This window comes from Dinoponera quadriceps, unplaced genomic scaffold, assembly GCF_001313825.1.
Source record: "Dinoponera quadriceps isolate SergipeBrazil2010 unplaced genomic scaffold, ASM131382v1 scaffold458, whole genome shotgun sequence".
NCBI lineage: Eukaryota > Metazoa > Arthropoda > Insecta > Hymenoptera > Formicidae > Dinoponera > Dinoponera quadriceps.
This window is the reverse complement of record NW_014554796.1, coordinates 1,016,216-1,039,400: the sequence shown is the minus strand read 5'-3', so window position 1 is coordinate 1,039,400 and position 23,185 is coordinate 1,016,216. Positions and strand designations below refer to the sequence as shown.

At 41.0% G+C, this 23,185-nt stretch overlaps 2 protein-coding genes across 10 annotated transcripts in view; one reads left to right on the top strand and one right to left on the bottom strand.

Annotated features, from left to right (window-relative positions):
* LOC106741891 (cAMP-specific 3',5'-cyclic phosphodiesterase) overlaps positions 1-23,185 on the bottom strand; it is a 496,301-nt gene that overhangs the window by 42,191 nt on the left and 430,925 nt on the right. The gene's annotated exons all lie outside the window — the stretch shown is intronic.
* On the top strand, positions 6,354-8,215 carry LOC106741893. Its single transcript, XM_014614306.1, has 2 exons — positions 6,354-6,510; positions 7,481-8,215. The coding sequence occupies exons 1-2, from the start codon at positions 6,432-6,434 to the stop codon at positions 7,807-7,809; spliced, it is 408 nt and encodes a 135-aa protein (XP_014469792.1). The 5' UTR covers positions 6,354-6,431; the 3' UTR covers positions 7,810-8,215.

The following is a 23,185-nucleotide window of genomic DNA, read 5'->3' as shown; positions in this document are numbered from 1 at the left end:
ATTTATCTGTTACGTGTGTGAAATATTGTCTTATAATCTTATTCCGCGTGTAAAACGTTACACTCTGAGAAAGAAACAGCCATAGAAGCTAAACTAAGGGCAGCTAATGTCATTGCTACCTTAATTAAATTGATTAGCTGCTCGAATTAACGCGCTCACAACGAACAATATAATCACACCTTGCGGCAAATGCATCTTACATCTGATAGCAACGACATTAGCTATTCTTATTTCAGCTGCCGCTGTTGGATTTTAGCTACTGTGTCTCATTCTTTCCCCGAACGTAGTTTTGATTTTCGCGCGAAATATCGTATTTCGATGATAAAAAAAAACTCGCGACATTCTCTTGGTTTTCATATTGGGACATTTTCTGTTTGCACACGAAAAAAATATTGTGACTTTTCCATCGCAGAAATTCTTCTCAATTTTAGTATTTTTTTTAGTATTATAGAAACAAACTGTCAATGAAGTTTATTTTGCTGAAGCGCGTGTTAAATTTCGCGAAGAAATGGCGAATAACAGACTTTTTAGTTTCTAAAATATAAATAGTCTATGAAACATAAAAATAATAATTAATTAATTAATAATAATTGAATAAAAAAAGTAATAAATTGAAGCAAAATGTTTACGTGTTTCCCTCGACTGTAAAAATCCAAAATAATTTTTGCAATAAAATTCCCTCCATGCCACGATAATATATTGAGTATACCAGGTGTCTCGTAATTGTGTACGTGTTATGACGAGAGCACACTCGGCCAGAGTAAACGCGTAGCGCGCGAGATGCCGATATGTAGGCGTTCAAAGTGTTTACAATTTTCAAGATGGTACACTGTCTTGTTTGCGGCGCACGCGTGGAACGCATTGTAATGCATCCGCGCCACGAATTCCGCACCTCTCCGACAGTACTGTTTCTAAGAAGAAAAACATTAATGTGTCTCATCGATTGATATTTACTACGGGAAGGTATGCTCTGCTATCAACTTCTGTCCAAAGGTGCTCAACGTACGGAGCGAAATGAACAATCTGGATTTAATGAGAGCTAAAAATATTGATAAGACTTTATTTTAGATAAACGAACACTTGGATGTGTTCATTCTATTTCTTAAATAATTTTTTGGTTTCCTCTCATTTTCCTTAAAAAAAATAGCGAGTAAATCTATATTTATAATGTCTCTAAATAATAATAAATCATAGATCGATCAAAATCAAATTTTAAAAATTAGATTTTTTCAGTAAAAATCGATTTTCGAACTGATGATAATTATACGATTATAAACGCAACGTTAATTCGGATTCATGCAAATCGGAAATGTATAAATTAAACCGTATTATAATTTTCATTTGTTATAATATATAAACTACAAGAATAACATAAATAACACATAAGAGTTGTGTATATAATGCAAGAATAATAATTTAGTTTGTATAAATAGTATCCCTTTATATTTTTGTTATATGCTTCGACAGTATGCAATGAGAGAAATTCGACTAAAATTATGGTTATTTTCGATCTCAATCATATATATTCTTCTGGTTTTAACTTAAAAAAAATTGAGTAAACCTGCATATTGAGAGTCTCGCCGATTTCAATGACCTTGACATATATCATCATGACGTATCTCAGACTTACTTGTAAAATAAAAGAATAAACGGTTCCGTAGATATTCAGTCTAATAAGATGTGAGCGGGCCTAAGCACGGGTGGATTAGTGCGATTAAAAGGAAACAATCCTTGAGACAGTAACGACGATTATTATACGAGTGTCTTAATATTATCATTACCCAAGCGTTTCGGTTCAATGTCGGACTCTTTCAAGTGGTACAAAATGTTTATAAGTAATCAACAATCGGCAATAGGCAACGCGACTAAAAGCTAAACTATAATTCCCCCATTTATGCGGTGACAGTTAAAAGTACGAAAATTTTTTCTCAACACGAGAACATGAAGATCGATTACGGTCCACGATCGAATGAGGAATTCTTGGGCGACGTTCGACAGTCGCAAATTGCGTCGGCTTTGTGCTGTAACGTTCGCTGTAAATATGGGTTATTGCTTTGCACACAGTGATGTCAGAGACGCAAGTGGCATCATTTTCTTCTCTGTTTTTTTTTTTTAATACCGGCATATTCACGGGAGCGTTTATCGACGTGACTAAGGTGTGCAAGCTGCTCCCTGCCCGCACGTGCAGTTCCGCTAAGACGGCGCAATAATACGGTCGCGAGTAGCGGGGCGAATACAGCTGACGACCGATAGAAGACGACAGTCTCTATGAAACGCTCGTAATAAAAGCCGGTGACCCGATATTTGCATAAGAGTAGCGCGCGGCCGCCTCTTCCATACAGAGAAAAAGGTTTCTTTAGATTTAGTATTTCTATTTATTTCATTAAAATTTGTTGTCACGGAAAGAACATATACGAAATATTATTTGAGTGAAAATTTTATTGTCTCCTTCGAGGAAACTCGATTACTTAACAGAAAGAACGCTATTATTTGAGAAATAATATCTTTTAACCAAATAACATATTCGGTTACAATAAATATGTAAAGCGAAACAGATTATTTCTTCGTAAGAAAATTATCTTTCGTTTCAAACATATTTGTTAGTTAAGATAAAGATACATATTCGTTGGAGAGTCTAACAATCGTATTTATTAATCGGAACATTGGTTTCTTTGAAACGTGCCAATGATGAAATTTCTTTGGATGCAATAAAACAATCGTATTTATTAATCGGAATATTGGTTTCTTTGAAACGTGCCAATGATGAAATTTCTTTGGATGCAATAAAATTGATTAAAATTGAAGAAATCTTTTCCTCAGTGTGCGCATTCGAGCGCACACTGAGGAAAAGATTTCTTCAATTTTAATCAATTTTATTGCAGCAATCGGAAGCCGATCGAGAGTCGTGCTAATTGCACGTGCTCGTCCGAATTACCGCCGTGTATACTTTGCGAGGACATTTTGCGTCACGTCACGATAAAAGAGCAAGAAAAGACCGTTCATATATGGGAGCGTCGCGGCGCCAGGCGCCACTCGTCTCCTGGCGAGATGCCAGCATTATAGATTTCGGAATATACCCCAGATCTCTCTCTCTCTCTTTCTCTTCCTCCTTCCTTTTTCTCCTTCTGCGTGGTTAACGAAAAGATCGACCTTGTACTTGATCCGCCATTGTCCAGCTTATTTTGGGAGATTATTAAGGAATTTTCCGCGAAACTCGGAAATGACGCGTGCGAGCGACATTGGAAAGAATTCTTCGCGTGAATGGACGGTAAAAATGCTATTCAGAATCAAACAGAAATTCCAACAACGCGCGTAATTGAAGTAAATCTTCTAGATTCGATAGCAATATTATTGAAAATAATATATCATATATTGTTTCCATAATCTAAAGATTAATTTCAACAATTCGTAGGAGAGATCGGCAATAGTTGGCATACTTTTTATATTTTATTCGTTTGTTCTTCCTTACGCAGCATTTTGTGCCTATCTTTGGTATAATTCGAAAGTACAATTCTTTGGTAACAGGAGATAATACGTACTGAAGGATTTGAAAGTCAATTTACAGAAGAAATCGGTTTTATCTTGGAGGATGTCAAGCATGTCAACTTGTCCCGTTAACGAGGTAGAGATTTTACTTCCACTGCTAGAAATGCAATTTGACACCATTATTTCATAACCGTTGCAGGTAATGCAACAGAGACGCAACTTACGTCATATGTGTCAAAGACAGTTTTGCATTTTCCACTTGTTTGATTCTGCAATTTGTTAGAAAATGGCCGAAGTATAAACAATGCGTCAGCTTACTTCCGTAACCAACTAGCCCCGGTCCTCTCCTATAACGCGCATTAGCTTCGAATTCCATTGATACGAAAATATGTTATCTTTCTGCGTGGGAGAAAGATTACGAAACTGAAAAGCAAGCGCGCGAGAGATCGAGGACGATGAATTGTTCTGCAGCTTGGAGTCGCGTAACGCGAATAATTCGACGAGATTGTCCCTGCTGTGACTCGTTCGAGAAGACGCCGTAACTCTCGCAATTAATTTCCCTTGAAATCGCAATCGTGAACGAGAGAGGAAGAGAGAGAGAGAGAGAGAAAGAGATATTAATTCCTAATCGTAACAATAATGTGTAATGTTTCGTTGGCGATTCCTCTTGAAATTGTTCTTTGCGGGACTATAAATTCGTTCCAAGAGAGATACAAGCGACGATTGATGGTAACGGGAAGTCCAAGTTGAGCTCGATCGATCCCAGCCGTCGCGTTTAAAGCGGAAGAAGTCGTTAGAAATTAAATTCGCGACTTCGGAAGCGAGGAGCGCACGAAGCTCCTCGGAAAGTTAAGCCGAGAAAGAGCCATCGAAATAACTGTCGATCAAGATTACATTTGGCGAAGTTCGAGGCACTTCTCGTGCCTGGGCCTCTCGAATCCAACGGGAAGACCTCACGGAGAGCCGTATATAAATAAGTAGCGCCACGTAACGCAACACGGTGTCCTTCGTGTATTTTTTTTATCTACTATTTTAAGTTAAGGCTGAAAAAATTACACTTATGCGGCTTGATATACGTGACAAGCTGGACGATAAGCGAGTCGGAAACGACGCAGCTCTTGGCACTGTACGCGATGAAACCGATCGTATTTATTCGGCCACTCTGTTAAATTGCTTGGGACCATCTAGGATGACAGAATCCCGAGAAAGTCAGAAGTATTGATTTACACGTGTACGCAGTTCCGGCGCTCCTTTGATCGAGTCGTCAGGAAAGAAATAAAAAAACACCCACATCATTCTTAATTTAACGCGTGCACAAAAAAATTAGTATTAATTCAAGGCCCGTATTCTCATATGTAATCCGATATGAAGATAAAACTTGCTCTTACATGAAGAAATTCTATATAGTTCCATTAAAAATATCATATTCTTGTTATTCGAGAATAATTTTTATGAATTGAAAGGAAAAAAAAATATTGGATAGAGAGGACGATATATTTTCGAATTACACGGTAAAAAATTTGATGTTAAATTTAACACATTTCACACATATCCCAAACGGTCGATCGACATTCTTTTGTCGATTTTACGCAAAGTGGATACGTTAAAGTCGACCTCACACGATGTGGCAAATGTAGGCAAATTTATCACGTATGTTATATTGCGTTATTTATGTTCTATTATGTTATATTACATTTGTTATATTATTACGCATGTTGTATTCGCCCAACAGAAATGTGATCAATACAATTGTCAACGTTCGCTTACGTTCGCCTACATTTGCCACATCCACGTGTGGAGTCGGCTTAAGAAGTAACACAAACAATTGGTCGTGAAGTGACTCACATTCTCATAGAGAAAAGAGAATAAATATGAGACGATTTCAAATGTTAAAGAAAAAATATAGTTCAAAATCTAAATATTAAATGAGTGATTGTCAACAATGTTAGTACATTCAAGAACACATTTAGCATGTTAACACAAAAGATATAACAATAAAAATATAGCAGAAATGTATTTTCAGTGGTATTATATAGAATATATATTTTTCCTTATGGAACAAGTTTTATCTTCATGTAAGATTCTATTATTCTTGCTTGCATGTACAAGGGAAAGGGTGGAAATATGGTGCGAAGTTACAAATGAAACTCGCATTTACGTTAAAACTTTCGTTTGAAATTATCTATAATTAAACTCATTAGAAATATCGGATTACATTTAAGTCACTTGACAGCGTTGGCGTTAAAATGACGTAACATTCAGCCGTGCAAACAAATATTCTGTTTTACAAAAGTGCAACGNTTGCCCCCCCCCCCCCCTATGAAAATATGAGTCACGATATTTCACGACCAATTGATACTCGATTTGTTTCCATGCATATATTTGGAAATAATACGTTAGAGATTATCCGCGTGTTATCAAGCTAATTGCGAAACAAGTTTAACGAAAGACCGAATACAAATTTCGACCGAAAATAGATAAAGCTGAAAAGCAATGCGAGCGCCTCGAAGCGGAAATTCTCGGCGAGGAAACTTCGTGATCTCCGGACTCTTCGTGAAAGAAATTGACCAGCCACCGCTGCAAGTGTCGACGATCATTCCTCGATCTTCGACACCCTTTGAGTAAATCAATAAATCGTGTCGCTCGACGAGGCCATAAATTCCGCCGGGGCGGAAAATATCGCGAAATCATGCGTCGAAAGTCGAATATTTATTTCGCGTGTAATGCGGGGAAATATCAGGCTGGACAGGTGAGGGGACGAGTATCCCGCACACGTCACTCGTCGTACATGTACGCGCGAGCGATAGAGGCGAGTAATGGTTTTGCATTATAATTATCGGCATTGTTATAAATGCGTCGGGTACGCGCGTACACAGTCCATTAGTGCGATACGTACGTTGTCGCGCTCGTGCACGTTTGCGGTAATATTGCAAGGACTAGGAAACATGGGGCAGAGGTGTGCGTTAACGTATCTGCTGATGATGCTGCTGGTGGGCGCGATCGTTACAATCTGCGCTGAAGCCGGTAAGTTCGGTGAAAATAACGACCGTCTTGTGTGGAAACGCTTCGAGAGAGAGAGAGAGTGAGAGAATCGCCCTCTCCCTTCCGTTTCTCCCGTTAATACACGAAGAAAATAAATTTTGCTAAAACAGCAAATGTTGGTCAGTGACAGCAGAAAACAATTTGTTAAGAGCATTAATCGCTATTCGCTGGATATGTGGACAATTAATACTCTTAATAAATCTTTCTGTCGGAACGAATGTTTTGCTGTCTGAACAAATTTCTTGCTCTTTTTTTGCTGCCACTGTATCGACAAACATTTGCTTTTCTGGCAGAATTCGTTTTGTATGCGTCTCTCTCATTAGAGAAACGCGATTCCACGCTGGCGTTAATTATTGCCGCGCGCGTATCAAGCGTATTACGCAACGCGATATCGCGGGGATGATTTTCACTCGTTGCCGCACACGAGGGCCAAAATCAACGCGTCACGAGCCTCGCGTTAATCATTACGCAACGCGATATCGCGTCACGGGATGATTTTCACTCGTTTCCGCGCGGGGACAAATTCAACACAGAGATTCAGGAGTCTCCTGATTTTTTCCCGAAATCCGGGATGAAAAATCTCGCACGCCGGACGGGCGCCTGCAGAAAAATTCTGCCGGAACAGCGAATTGTTTGTCAATACAATGACAGCGGAAAAAATTCGTTCCGACAGCGGAAAGATTTATTAAGAATATTAATTATTATTTGCTGGATACACGGAGAGCGAAATAATTCGGCTAATGAAATTTCATTAAACGTCGTCGCTGCCGCAACGACGACGTTTTGCGAGCAAAATTATTTTTCGCTATATATCAACAAACAATTTGCTGTTGCAGCAAAACTTGCTAGCTCCGGTTGTTGTGTAAATCGAGAGAGAGAGAGAGAGAGAAAAAAAGGAATCGATCGCGCATAATCGACGGTCTCGATGTTCTTACTTTTCCTTTTCTTCCAGCACCGTCAAACGATACCGATAGTGGCGATAACTCGATCGCCGAGAATGGCACTGACGGAATCAAACCGGATGACGTGAAGTACGACATCATTCAGCTGTTCCAATGCGTGAAGAAGACGAAGACCATAGGGCCGATTGTAATACAGTTTTTGCAGATCCTCAATATGATCCTCCCCCTAGTGCCCCATCAATGGTCAGCACTATGCACGTATTATGCGACCGTAATGTTTTGGGAAACGTTCCTCACGGTGAAATCGATCCAAGCAATCTTGAAGGAATTTACATTAATGTTGATGCCGCTTATAGAATTGCGCATTTTCTCCACCTAATATCAGACGAATTCAAAGGGTTCCGATACGATGCGCGTGCATGACGTGTGCAGAACCGCCTACGTGGCAAGTTGTGCGTCGTCGTGTATATTTTGAATGACTTAAAAAGCGATACCGACTAATTGTAACGATAAGAGGAGCGATGAGGACGAAATACCGAAGCGAAGCGACGCGTGTGCCGAGCACGCCGGAATCTATTTCACTGGAATACCGTATTTATAAGACGTCTACACGCGCAATCTGTATCTTTGTTTGTAAAAACGTCCGTTCGCGTTTTTTACGGCTGAATAAATAATTCCGAAATGCCGACTGAGCGAAACGAGCGTGGAATTGTAACGGAACAATATGTTTCGCGCACACTGAGAGAAAAATAAAGATTTGTCATTTGTTGACTATAATACCGTAACTGTAAACCGTAGGAGGAATTCTAGTCAGCCCGATCCGAAATTTTACCCTCATGTTAAGCCTTTAATTCTACAGCATATAGTAGGCGTTAAAATAATAAAATTCGATTTCAATACTAATAATATAATATAATCCTTACTTTGACCCCGATGACGCCTTAAATTTCCGTTTTCGCTGTTTTAACGTTAAAATAGGTTGATGAAGGTGACGTTAAAATTCAATCCGTAGGATTGAAGGTTCAAAAGGAAAGTTAAAAAATATCGATATCGTCAAAATCGATTTTTATTAGTCCAGAGGAGGACTAAGTAGACGCAAACTATCCTTAAGAACGTCAGAGCAGCATCAAAATTTCGACTCGGGGGGAGAATCATTTTTTTAACAAGTATTACGATAGCATCGATAATAATCACTTTGTACGCATTACTATTTTTCTGACGAAAATAAAAAAAAAGACTATAGTTGAAGTCGAAAGTAACTATAATTTCTATCGATAAATATACGGTACTATAATTTCTGGTAATTATAATTTCCAGTAATAATAAATAATAATAAATTTCTGGTGACTGCAATTTCCACCCTGTAATTCTGTAGTAAAACACGCTGACTGGTCGGTCGTGACGGAAACAGTCGCGATCAATGATGTTCTCGCAATTATGCGAAAGCTCGGCAGTGGCGACGCAACTCGCTGATCGGACGAGCAAGTCTTCGCTTCTTCGGACGCTGGATAAATCTCCATGATGATCGGGAGGGGGATAAATCTCGGGGGTAAAGTGAGAGTTCCCCTTCTGCGACGAACTCGTGAAATTCGGTACAAACTATGGTTGCGTAAACCCAGTTGAGTCACGCAAAAATCGATGTATTATTCAGCAGGAGCCTGCCGTTCCGTGAAACTTGGATTTCGCATCGTCTTTTAGGTGATTGCGAATATATATATATAATAGTAATGGATATACGTATAAAGTGATTATTACTGATTTTATAGTAATACTTATTAGAAAAATGGCTCTCCTCTCGAGTCGAAAACTTTGATGCTGCTCTGACGTTCTTAGGATAGTTTGCGCCTAATTAGGCGGCCTGTAGACTAATAAAGATATATATATATATATATATATGTATTGCTTATTTTACTCTGAAACCCTTCGACTTCTGGGTATTTTAAACGCGCTCGACTCGTTCATTTGCAGTCCGCTTTTTCGTCCGACATGTAAACGTTATCGTATCATAATTAACATCATCGTTATCACGAATTTAGTGCCTAATAAAGCAATTATTATTGTCATTATTATTATTAATATTATTAGTTTATTTGGGGAAACCTTACAGTTTGCATCTCCAGTTTTTTACCCTATTTTTCGAAATTTCGCAAAACGGACTACATATTAACGTAGGCGATAGGAAGCAATTGTTGCACCGTCACATACACGTGTGACATCGGTCTCTCATAGGAGACAGTCGCGTCACACGTGTGAGACGCCGGTGACGAATGTGTTAAAACGCTTGGAGGCGCAGGTATCCTCCGAACTGCGCATTGTTTATCAATTATCGCGCGTCTCCTGTTCTATCTTTCGCGAGCGAATAATCGGCGAACGAGCGCTACGGTGCGGTAAGTTCACTTATTCGCGAGAACCGTCGGAAAACAGCCGAAATAATTTTTTTTTTTTTATGAAAAAACCGCGGTTCGCGCGATTCGCCGAGTGTTATCTGCTTGGTTTACATATCAGCTAGCTGAGTAGTTCGTGACTATCTCCTCGATCTACCTTGAAATGCCGTTCGGCAAGTTCGCAGTTGCAATGAAAATGCACACGCTTGCACCCACGTGACCGTGTACACGTACGTACACGCATTCACACGCGAAGCAATACGCGCGATACGCTGGCAGGAGGAAAAAAATAGACGAGCTTGTCGTAAACGCGATAGATATGAAAATACAAGCGCGCGTGCTTACATAGAAACAAGCGTGTTTGCCGACGCGCGACGTCTACCAAACAAGAACGATAGTCGGGCCGAAATACGTCGCCGCGATATCTCTCGATTCCGCGAGTTCACGGGAACCCCGAGGGGATTCACTGAGACATCTTTCCCCGGCTTTTTACACACACGACGCATCTCAGGATCAGGTTCGTATCCAAGACGGAATTGGGGTCACTCTTGGGATGACCCTTGGATCGCTTCCATGGATCGTGGAGTCGAAATTAGGAGAGTTCACGCGGGCTGCGGTCCTCCTCGATCGCGATACGTGGTCGACGATATATAGTAAAAAGTTTTGCTTTAAAACCTAAATAGTAAATTTTCCATCTAATTGGAATCTGTTCCGATCTTCCAAGAAAATGACGGACTCCGATTGGGAAATCTATGATTCAAATTAGAGGTGTAATGTTTCAAAAGTGCGATTCTAAGTGGAAAATCCAGACAGATTTCGCTTTCTCCGTCCAACATTTACCCCGAGTTTCCTTTTTTCAGATTTCTGTTTTATATTTATATTTATATTGAATAAAATATCTGAAAAGCTTTGGGCAGGGAAAATAGGATCTATCTGGGTTTTCACATAAAAAATTTTTATAGGATCTAATTAGAATCTATTCCGATTAACCGACTAAACAAATGTTTTTAAACCAATTTAAAAACGCGATTTTAAATTGGGAAATCTAGACAAATTCCACTTGCTCTGTACAATATTTTCCTCGAGTTTTCTTATAATTGGGATAAGAATGGGACTTCCTAATTGGTATGGCAATATGTTATACTTATTTGGGATAACTTTGAGTAATCTGATCAGAATCTATGATATGCTTAGGAATGTTTGGGAAATTTCCATACGGCAAATGATCCGGTAAAGTTTATCTGTTATTTTAATATAGGAAATGTGTTAGAAAGTACCTTTGTAGAAAAAGTATTACTGACTGTGATAAATTAACTGGTAATATCTTCTTGTAAGAGTATACAAATATGTATTAAAAAGTATACAAATATAATACATTCACCTTCGACCTATGTATAGACCTACCTATATATAATGTAAAATTAATACATTCATATGTATCGTCGACATATGTTTTGAAATAGCCGACAGCATACAAATTGTTGACATGGTGGATGTGTTAATTTAACATGATCTGGGTATTTTTTTCCATTCGTTCCGCATACGTCAAAGTAAGAGAAAATTTCAACGATTCGTTTTCAGCACAAAATTTTACCGTGTAGAAAAAGCGACGAGATCATCGTGTAGACGCGCAGCGTATCGGAGAATCCATCGGAAAAATTCAAACAGCTTTTCCGAGCCGCTCGGGTGCACGTAGCCCCTTAAAGTGTCCGCTACAACCAACGAGAATGACGTTTTCTCAAATAGCACCTGCAAAACCGTTTGAGAAATTTTTCCCACAGACGCTTTTTCTCACAATGCAATAAGTTTAAACTCAAATCGCTTCCTCGATCTATTAGGTACCGGAAAAAGTTCTTAGATCAAAGTTGAAACGCTCTGAACTTTTTTAGAAAGTAATTTTATCTGACGAGGTAGTCACCATTGATTTAACGATAGCCCTTCTCCACGTCTTTCTCACACCTTTCCTGGTGGGTTGGTGACAAAGTCGAGCGGTCACACTGAAGCGCAATGAATTCAAGATCCGAAAATAAGTGTGACTAGCTGGGGAGATAAGAGAAACTTTACGGCCGAGTAATATCGCGAGCAGGACGTGGCCGAAGGAAATTGACGAGCTCAATTAGAGATCGCCTTTCGATCACCTCGAAATATCGCCGGACGACGCACTCGTTCGAGAGGCGTGCTGCACAGCATCGCCACGCGCCGAAGTATTTTGGTGGAATTGACGATTTATTTATACGATTCTCTCTCTCTCTTTCTCTCTTTCGAGTGAGCGAGCGACGATGATCACGCACGACGCTCGTGACACGTGACGCTCGGCGATACACGGAGCACGAGGTCCCTTGAACCTTGCGGAGGAGAGGTTAAACGGCCGGGCGTGATAGCGCGGTCGTGATTAAATTCTCTCGTCACGATCTCTGCGCGATCGACGTTGTCGAACGTCCTTTGGATCCGCGGACTAGTCGCACGCACAGAGAAAAAGCTTTCTTTAAATTTGCTATTTCCATTTATCTCACTGGAATTTCTTTCATGGAAACAGCATATATTTATACGAGATATTATTTGTTCGAGTGGAAATTAGATATTTGTTTTATAATTACGGCGATACAATTTCATGCGTTTTTTCTACAAAATGGCGTTCCATTCATTTCCGTCGACGGAGCAGTAACCATTTGTCTTAGACGCGACGGCAACGTTTGAAAAATGCAGCCGTCCACGCTAACGGAGCTCATCGTTAACTACTTGGATGATTTGATTCTCACTCACTCTCTCTCTCTCTCTTTCTCTCTTTTCTCTTTCTCTATCTCTCGCGATGCGTTCGAGCGTCGAATAGCAAATAAAACGGCTGAACCAGGTCTTTTACGCAACGGACCGGTCGGCCGCGCTAATTGGCTCGAATCGCGCGGCCGGGTGGTCTTTGTGATGGGTTTCACGGTGGCAGAATTGAGTGCGAAAACGCGAGTAAATGTTTGCCGCGTTTCGAAAACGAGAAAGGTGGATATTTAATGTCGGGCGCCGCAGTCCTCGATGGAAAATTTCCCGATTCTTCCTTAACGACTCGCGTTCAGCCGCGGACAACAGCGATATTTCAATAACGCGGGATACCCCGGCGTCGTACGCTGAAAACGCTATCCGGATATCCGTTGCGAGGTTGCGGAATAATGAAACAGAAGGTGATAATGCGACGGTGAAGAATATATACAAAGCGACGGATCCTCTCTCTGTATTTGTACTCGCCGACGTGTATTATAAATTAAATTAAACGAAGCGATAGAACGCGACACGCGCGCATATACGGATGAGGCAAGATGAAAATTAATCACTGAAGGTAAAACGAGAGAGGAAAATGTATGAAAATAAACTGTAACGAGGTATAGTGAAAAAGTTTTAATTGGGAAAATATAAATATATAAATACAGTAAATGTTAGAGGAGGTGGTCCCTATTTGCAGTTTGTAAAATAATTTTGCCGAACGATCTATACTTTAAATTGAAATCTAAACGATTAAATTGAAATCTGAACGAAACTTTTAGAAGGAATAACAATGGTTAATTGTGAATCTTTCATGCAGATACAGACTTATTTGTCAGAAGGACGGCAGTGCAGTGTAAGCAGAAATGCAACGGTGAATTATAAATTAAAATCGACTTATCGAAAAACTCTTTCGATATGAAAACCTTGAAGAAAAGGTGTTATCAGCATTCTTAGGGAACTACATTAGCAAAATACTATCGTTTAACTCTGCATAATTCGAAATGTGCAGCCGAATGAAATGTTAAAGAACGAACGAAACATTCAAATATACGTATATTCGTGTGATAATACGCTCAAGTTTAAGAATAATGAGGAAATATGTATAATTAAACACTAAAATATATCTTAAAAAACGAAATTTCGAAATGCTCAAGAATAAAAATGCGTGATGATAAATGACGGCTATCGTGGTATCGATATATTAGCGTCATTACGTAATGGCAGGCTATTATTAATAAATGATGACTAATAAATGATTCTATAAATGATCAGCAGAATTGATTACCTAATAATAGAGATATTAAGAAGGGCTATAATACTATTTTCTCTTCTACTATATATAATATAGGTTATAATTATGATACAATGAACCCAACAAGCAATTTTCACAATGAATTATAATGGTTTTTAATATAATTATAATAAAGTAACAAACATGAAATGGTAACAGAAATTGTTCATTTTATATAGTCGATACCATCATAATAAGTAACAAATAATGTAATAACATTCTAAACACGTGTTTTTTTTTGCCATACACTTGGTAATGATAATAAATGAGATAATGAAAGAAAAATAATAATTTTCTATAAAAACGTGATTATGCAAATGTTTACAATTGATCATAATTATAACTAGTAAAAATTAACAGTTACAAATATAAGCTCACCCCATCGGGTCCTGCGCACTCATTCGCTGACATATTTTAATCTGACACTTTAATTGTTTCCTTCTTGCAATATTAAATTGTATCATTGAAAAGTTACATAAATGTTTTGATTAGACTATACATCGATAATACATAAGACATCTATCGATAGGAGAATCGACGTAATAAGGCAGGTGACTCATGAGCCAGAAGTCTCTCGAGTTCGAATCCCACCAGGCAAGCGTATTTTTTCAAACACTACATAAATGATCGTTCGCTGACAGAAGTAAAGAACAACACAGTTAAAAAGAAACAGTAAATTTCTATGCTCTTTTTTTGTAACTATATTTTATAACACGTATATTCATTTCAGTTTGTGACAACCATAAAATATATCCGCACGAATAAATGTCAAATGTCAAATGTTTACGATTATTAATCCGGGCTCGCTTTATATTTTGCATGCTTGGGAAGCGAATAAATGTGCAGTTGCAATCAAAATTAACAGTGAAATGAAACGATGAGATTACGGTTATTCCACAATTATTTTTCCTCTCAATGAAGACGTCTCGCGCGGGACACGCGACGCGACGTTAAAAATTCGACACACTCCGCTCGCGATTTCCATGAATCATCGCAAAAATTCACCGTTCGGCAAACACGGCGTTTTCATCGCCAGCCACTTGTTCAATCCGCATTGAACGTCGATATCATTATTAGTGCATATTTGTCGCATTACGCGACGTGCCATCGCAGCCGCGTACGTACGAGCACTTCTACATGTATCGTTCCGATCGGGTGCGTTCGTATTCGAGTCTAATGACGAGGTCACGAGTCCTCGGCGTCGATGTAGGTCAATTAATTCAAAGTATTGATTTTCTTCTTGAGGGGCGAGCGACGCTCGCAAGGGCATCTTCCTCGAGTCGCGGCCGGGATCTTTTCTCTCTCTCTCTCTCTCTCTCTCTCTCTTTCTCTCTCTCTCTTTCATAAAAAGAGCGGAACCTTGCTCCACTCGTGCGCGACTCGAATTCGGATATGGAAGTGCGTAAAGGTGAGCGCAGGCTCGAGTCTGTTCGTAACGAAATAAAACGCGACATGTTTTTCACCATCCAACTCCGAATCAAACTGCGAATAACTCCGTGATTGACACCAACCAAGAGAGCACCGGCGTTATTATGGATACGATCGCACACGCCGGGGATCATCGAGAGAAACGTGACATTCCAGAAAAAGTTCGCCGGACTTGGTCCGGTGAGTGACGATATAAAAAAAGAAAAGTCCAGGCGCGAGTAACATCCATCGAGAGCGTATATATTTATCGATCGGTCGGCGGTCGGGCTTTCTCACGGATAGGTCAAAGGTGCAACATGTGCCAGACGCAGAAACAAAGCGTACTCTACTCCGGATGCATACGAATAAGCCGGTCCATGAACATACCGAATGCATTAGGTACAAGACGTGAATGCGGAATGCGGTTGGGGCGGGCAGGTGAATCGACATCACGGCTTTTGAATCTTGGCGAGCTTGATTCAAAGCATCGTCAATTCGTCCTTTGAATCCGGGGGGGGGGGATTTTTTTGAGGATGTTATTGCCCATAACTCAAAATAATGAAAAAAATATGGAGAAAATTGCAAATTGATCTACGTTGCGTTTAAACTGACACGAAAAGCTGCACGGTAATTCGGAGCCCTAAAACTATTTTTCGAATTAAACTTTTAGCGCATTACTTCGCCGTCTCTCTGACACCCCTCTTAGCGTTATGAAAATAACACTAAATTGCCAAAGATAACCGAGATTCGAAGGGTTAAGGAGGGAACGCTTTTTCTCAATCGCGTAATCCCACGCGCTCCGGAGAGTTTTTTCTTACGCTCACGTGTCTCATTTGATGGATGAGTGATCGATCCCTAAAGGAAAAAGAGAAACACGTCGTAATAGTGTAATATTAATACTTTGACGGCCGCTTATCGTGACAAAAAGTTCCTTCTGCTGTCGTCAGACTTCAAGAACTCGCTTAGACCGAGTCTAAGGAAATAAATGTTCTCCTTTGAACATAAATATGTAAATCATACTTTTGCTCAGCCTCTATTGAGGTGTTATTTGCTACCACATTTCTACAGTAGCGGCGATGCCTGTTTTTTTTTTTTTTTTTCGAATGTGACACTGATTTCACTCTGCGAGTGGCCGTCGAAATTGTTAACAGCAATCGCAACACGCGCAATTACGGACACGTCTCATTCTTGTGTAATCGCGCCGCGTTATTAAGAACAATGCGAGGCGGTGCGTCCTTTGATTTTTCTCGTGTTCGCTTGCAGGACGAGAATGTCGCGCAATCACACACAATAGAATGAATTCCGGCTGGGGTGGTCCTGCCGGCGGCGCTTTCACGGAATCGACGGAGTTACGCACGAGCGCGTCGTAACCGAAAAATCGGCCTACGTAATCAACGCGCAGCCTCGATAATTCGGCCCTGCGTCAGCCGGATGATAAATCAGAACCGCAGTGCTTCGTTCGATTTATCGCGGCCATCTCTGTTCAGGACTCTACTGGATGAACGAGAATTCGCGCAGAGGAACACGCGGGATTTCGACGGCTACGATCGAACGACCGTCGAACTCGCAGCCGATTTCTCGCATGAAACGGAGAGGAAAATCCCCGATTCTACGCACGGAGGAAAGAAATTTTGCTAAAACAGCAAATGTTTGTGTCGATGTGGTGAGAGCAAAAAAAATTTATTTATTTAGATTATTGGCAAAACAGTTTCCGAAGTAAACTACAGTTGTGTGGTAATCGTTAATATTAATATTATCAAAATCCGTTATGTTCGTTGCGTCTTCCTGCGTGTTTTGATAGTAATCAATTTTTTTCAGATCCTTATAACGTGTCTTATCGGACTCTGTATGAGACTCGGAAAGAGTTGGAAAGTGAAAATATTCGGTCACATGATATAAAATCCTTCTCAAAATGATGTGAATTTATTCCCCCCTATTCAAGAATATCGTAAAGAAAGGAATGACGAGCTACTTTTGGAAGGAGCTGTTCGCAATATAACGGTTGAACGAATTATTTTGTGCTTATATAAAAGAAGTAAATATTAAATCATTTACAAATTACTTATTTTTCTACTTTAAAGACATTCTCTGTATGTGAGAGATCATTTTCCACCAGGATTCTCGACGAAAAGTTGTTAGTTTCAGGCCACTGTGGATTGTCACTGATGAAAATTTCCAGATGGGCTCCCGGAGAAATCCAATCTCGCGTGGATCCATAAAGGAAAATAAAAATCCACACAGGGATCCACACAGTACGTGGCGATTCAAAGTTATCGTTTGAAATGATCATTTGAAATTGAGATTAACGGTGTAAAAAGCGAGCCGTAAAATTAAAACGTCGCGACGACTTATCTTACCTCCTTTTTGCACGAATCTTTCCTCGTGTCTCTTCGCGAATATCGTCACTCGTTGATGAAGGAAGCGGAAGGAATTTTTTAATATACGACTTCAAACATGCTCGATAGAGGCGATGGTGTATTATTAGCGAACAATGGCGAACAGAACGGACTTGGGAAAATTGTTTCGGGTGAGCTCGTGTGGAAATTCACATAGGAATCCACCTGAATTCCTACCCAGAGATCTGAACTTTTGGAGCAAATCTCCAGGAATAACCGTGGGGTTTCGTGTGCATTTCCTGTGTAGATTCCTACCTGATATTTTTCAACAGGGTTCCCCCCAGCTGGTCGGTCATAGCGTCGCTCGTCAGCGCGCGGCGAGAAACATGACCTTATGAAGTATATATCTCGGGTAAGAACGCGAGCGGGCGCGTGGGCGCACTCCGTGCGCCGTCATACCTTCAGAACGATCGGGGATCGGTGTTCTTGCGCCGTTTTACTACTTTTACGGCTGACAGACTGTGTAAAAGTTTCTCCCATTCTTCCAGGACGACGCGAGCCGAGTGTTTGCCCAACGGCTACTTTGCAGATCGCTCCATTTTCTACGTCGATAATCCCGTCGCGATGATGAATGTTCAACCTTCTCGCCTCGATCGCAACAACCTTTTCCGCGGCTCGCGACTCCCGCGCGCGGATTTTCACTTCGCGGATTCTGCAAGCGTGACGTTTTCGCGAGAACGCGGTGAAACGGAGACGACGCTCTTTGTGAAAATGCCGGCGCGAACCTCGTCGGTTGGCGAAAACGCAGAGACGCGTGGAAATACCGCGGGGGAAACATCGGAGGAAGTTCGCTTGTTCGCTCACGATTGTCTACTTCCACGAATGATCATCGGCTGATTAAGTTGGCCGAGGTGAGTCAAGCGAGTGTGTAATCGGTAACCGTGATATCGTCGGGCTGCCACCTCGGAGGATCCGCGAAGTCTCCGTGAAAATGTCGCAACGAGTCGACCGAGTGCGCAGAAAAAAGGTTTCTTTAGATTTAGTATTTCGATTTATTTCGACGAAAATTTGACGAAAATTTGACTAAAATTTGCCTCACCGAAACAAGATATAGGAAACGTGATTTGAGGAAAAACGTTCGGCCTCGTTCGAGAAAACTCTATCGTTTAACCGAAAGAACGCTGTTATTTGAAATAATATCTTTCGACCAAACAAAATATTACTTGGCTACAATAAATACGTAAAATTTCTTTTACGAATAATTTCTTTAGAAGAAAATTACTTCTGGTTTCGAGCACATTTTTTTTATTTAAGATAAAGATACATCGATGAGTCTAATAATCGCATTTTATTAATCGACGCATCAATTTCTTCTGGCGTGCCGATGAAACTTGTTTAGATGCGATTGATTAAATTTGAAGAGATCTTTTTCTCGGTATACGCTTCGGAAATTTTCGCGATGCGATGAACGGAAGGAAAGTCACGAGGCTTTTCGACGCGATTCAATGAATGCGGTGGGAACAGCGGCGCGATTCGTTTTTCCGAACAGAGAGATCAAAAGAGCGGCAACGCGTGACAGGTAGATGGAATTTTGAGTCGAAATAGAACGACTCGTCTCCGTACATCGGGGAGCAAACGAGAGCCCGTCCGAAATCATTTTCGAAAGTCCGCTTTGTTCGCTATTGCTCGTCAATAATGTACCAACGTTTCTACCGGGAACGTTTGGACTCGTCATACATGAAAAAATCGCTGTCGCTTTCTTCGGCAGGCGACGATATTCACGGGCGCACCGAGATCAAGATTTCATCAAATTTCATCAATTTTATCGCATAATATGTTGATTACCGAGTACGATTGTTAGACCATTCAACGAATATGTATCTTTATCTTAAATAACAAATTTGCTTGAAACGATCATTTTCTTACAAAGAAATTATTTCCTTCACTTTTCACATATTTATCGTAACCAAATCATATTTTATTTGATTAAAAGATATTATTTCAACAGCGTGCTTTCTGTTAAATAATCGAGTTTTCTTGAACACAATTTTTACTCAAATAATATTTCTTATATGTTGTTTCCGTGAAACAAATTTTAGTCAAATAAATAAAGATACTAAATCTAAAGACACTTTTTTTCTCTTTTCGTCGCGATATTTTAATTTCATGGCACATCATTCGAACGGTTAATTTCAATCTCAAGTGGTGAGTTTCAAACGAGAACAACCGTCCGAGACAGCTTTCCGATCTGTTCGCCGTTGCTTATCAATAATATATCAACGTCTCCGTCGGGAACGTTTGAAGTCGTCATACGTTAAAAAGAATTGCTCTCGCTTTCTTCGTCGACGAGCGACGACATTCACGGGGCGGACACGAGGAAAAGTTCGGAGGGAAGAAAAATGAATCGTCGCGACGTTTTAACGCCTCTGCTAACCTTTTCGAGCGGTTTCAATTTCAATTTCAAATAATAAGCGACAGGAGAGAACGTGCTGCGAGGAGCAGCTCCGATAAGGATCGGCCTAATTTATAAACGCGTCTAGACTCCCCCCGTTCCTTTTTTCCTTTTCTTTCACCGAACTGACGTACGTGCCATTTTGCTTTCAGAGCGCGTGCATTTACGTTGCGACGTCAATTCGACGAACAAGGAGCACCCGACGTCCTTATGCGCGTCATACGACAAATGCTGTGACGTTTCTTTTGTCAGCGGGAAGAAAGTGCGGATCTGTCGGCGGACGTTGTGCGATCGATTCGCGACGACTCGCGACTTCGAACGACGTGACGGCCGATGTAACCGTGTAACAGGCTGAAAACGGCAACGGTATTTCGCTCGCATTCGACGCGTATGCGCCGTTTATGCGAATGAATAATTCATGAGGTGAGAATAAGCATGAAATATTTAGCCCGCGACGCAGGAAGAGAAACGCGACGACGACGGCGAAGGAAGCGAACGCACTTTCCTACATTTTGCGTCTCTATACGGACACGCTTTCGAACGAATTCGAGAAAGTCTGCCGAGTGACGTCCGCTGACAGAGACGAGCAATAAGAAACGCTGCCGGACGTTAGATTTCAAACTGTCATCATTTCGAGCGACGAACTTAGAAGAGTCACTCTCGTCGGATCGACGTTATTTCGCCGCGGACGATCGGGCGCAGCTTTTCCCGTTTCGAGAGGCCTTTTAATTCATCCTTCAAGCTGCAAGCTGCACGTGTTCTGTAAAGTCGCGACAGAATCCGAGGCAGAATTCCGAACACGAGGGGAAACCTGGAGAAATCGGAATTACGTTTAACGCGATATTCGATGCATTGTTTTTTTTTCGCAGGTCTTTGCGAACGGCTTTGCGTCGCGCGAGGAACGAAAAAATCCATCCAGAAAATCGGAATCATATTTAACGCAATATTTTACACGTGTAGACGCGCCTTTCCTTCGAAATCTTTGAATGGATCCTGCGTGTTTTGCGTGCGCGGATGCGTATAATTATGAATACAAAAATCCGCCTCGTGTGTGCTTGAATTTTACAAATTGAGGTAGCGCATGTTATGAGTAGAATAATATTAGAAATTGTGCCTCGTAAGTGCTTCGTAATACGAGCGAACATTCATTCGACTTTAACGCGGGGATTCGTTCCGACAGAGCGGTGAGCTCTTACTGATTTTTCTTCGCGGAGGACTCTCGCTGGGCAATAATATTCTATCTTAGGATACCGCGAGAACCGACGCACAAAGCGACGGAAAATTCACTTAGCCCGGTGGTGGCGATTAAAGAGACCGCCGGCGGAAAGCCAGAAGGGGGTAATTTCCTCGCCGTTGGGAGAGACGATTCCACGAGGAAGATCGGTTTTCCGTTTACGCCGGCTCTTTTGATCACGCCCGTTACGCTGAATCGGTATTACATCGATCGCAGTTTCACGAACGCACGAAGAATCCCGCGTCTCTTTAACGAGAAAATCCGTTTCCGGGGAACGACGTTCAGATCTTGTTGCGTTACGCGTTGTTGCGCGGCTTCTCCCCGTCCAACAAGCCGCCCCCGTCTGATTGCTGACATTTTTCTTTCAATTATCCGCCAGCAACAACCGCTCGAAAGGCATCCGAGCTAATTAAACACCCACGCCGCACGTGGCGTCGCTGGACCGAAATTAGGACGAAAATAAGCGCGTCCCATTCAGCGCGCCGCTTGAAGAAAGTAAAAGCGTGCGAAAGCGCGAAAAAGTGAACGACGGGCCTCGCGGAATTAACATTTATCGTCCGGCTAGTTTCCGGATAGTTTGCCCGCAACCCTATATGAGAGGTACAGTATCGATACGCCAAGTATCGATACTTTGTAGCGATGCTTCACCTGCCGATACTTTGTGTCGGTACTTTGCCTATCATAAGAAGACGGTTCCGTGTTCTTATAGGCTACTTCGCGTAATGTATTACGATATTTTATCGCTCGATATCGAGTATCGAACCTCGCCTATGTTGATCGCTCGTGATGATTATTTTTTCGATATGACCGTCCCCTGATAACTCATCTAAAAGCCTCAACAATTAAATGTTATTTTAAAACTTTATCAATATCGTAGATAATAATATTGAAATTACTGCATATAGTTAATACATAATATATAATTTAAAACGTTATTTGTACAAAACTTCCGAATTATTTGTCTAATAGCTTTATCAAGTAAAACATCGAAAAATCACAGAACGACGTCTCAAATGAGAATATCCTCTTAAGAGTGGAGTACAATGTATTCGTCAGGTGGAGTTTTAGTGGTCGATATTTTCGCCAGCTAACTTCGAGTTAACAGAGTTAATTACCGCGCTGAAGTTCGACGGGTGCTGCTTAACGATGGAGGTTCGGGGAAACATTTCGCGATGATCAAAGGATCGGACGAACTCGTTCGTTCTTATACGCGCTACTCATCGCCGGATCGTCTCGGTACGCGACGCAAGAAGCGCGCGGCGCAATTGGAGCACGTCGAACCGCGCGATAAATATTCCGCACGCGGAGGAAGAGATTCATATTCCTCGCATGCGGGGATCCCGCTAGCGATAATTACTCGTTTTAAGGGATCCGATGATCTTGACATACGTTGTCGCTGACATCCCCCGGAGCAACCTTCAGAGAATTTTTGAATCGTCACCCTTCATTCGCCAGAAAGTTAATGACAGAAGAAGCTTGAACGATGAGACAGTTAACGTCACTTGTGACTTGAAATTTCCAATTCCTCGCTTATTGACAGAAAAAGGAATTTTCGTGCGAAAAATATTAATATTGCTTAAAAAAAACCTTTTTCACCTTTCCGACATTTACTTGCACGTGTGGTAAGTTTATACACACAATCTCAAAGGTGAAAAAATGCGTCCGTACCAACTGTTCGTTTATTGTCGCCTCATAGAAATTTAAGCTTCGATATGACCTAATCGCTCAATGCGGATCCAGTAAATTATGCCATTAGTATGCCACGTTGTTCGACATTTTCCGCGTGTGACGTCATCGATACCCGCAAATTTGTTGATGCACGTGTAGAAGCAGCACGCGACTAATTATTTCGCCAGTGTGAACGAGGAAAGTTTCGCGCCGAGGGGGAGGGGGGGGGGGG

Excerpts from the sequence above, each read along its gene's own strand:
- LOC106741893 (XM_014614306.1), top strand. The coding sequence starts at position 6,432 with ATGGGGCAGAGGTGTGCGTTAACGTATCTGCTGATGATGCTGCTGGTG. Across the intron at positions 6,511-7,480 it reads TACAATCTGCGCTGAAGCCG|CACCGTCAAACGATACCGAT; the intron begins GTAAGTTCGGTG and ends CTTTTCTTCCAG.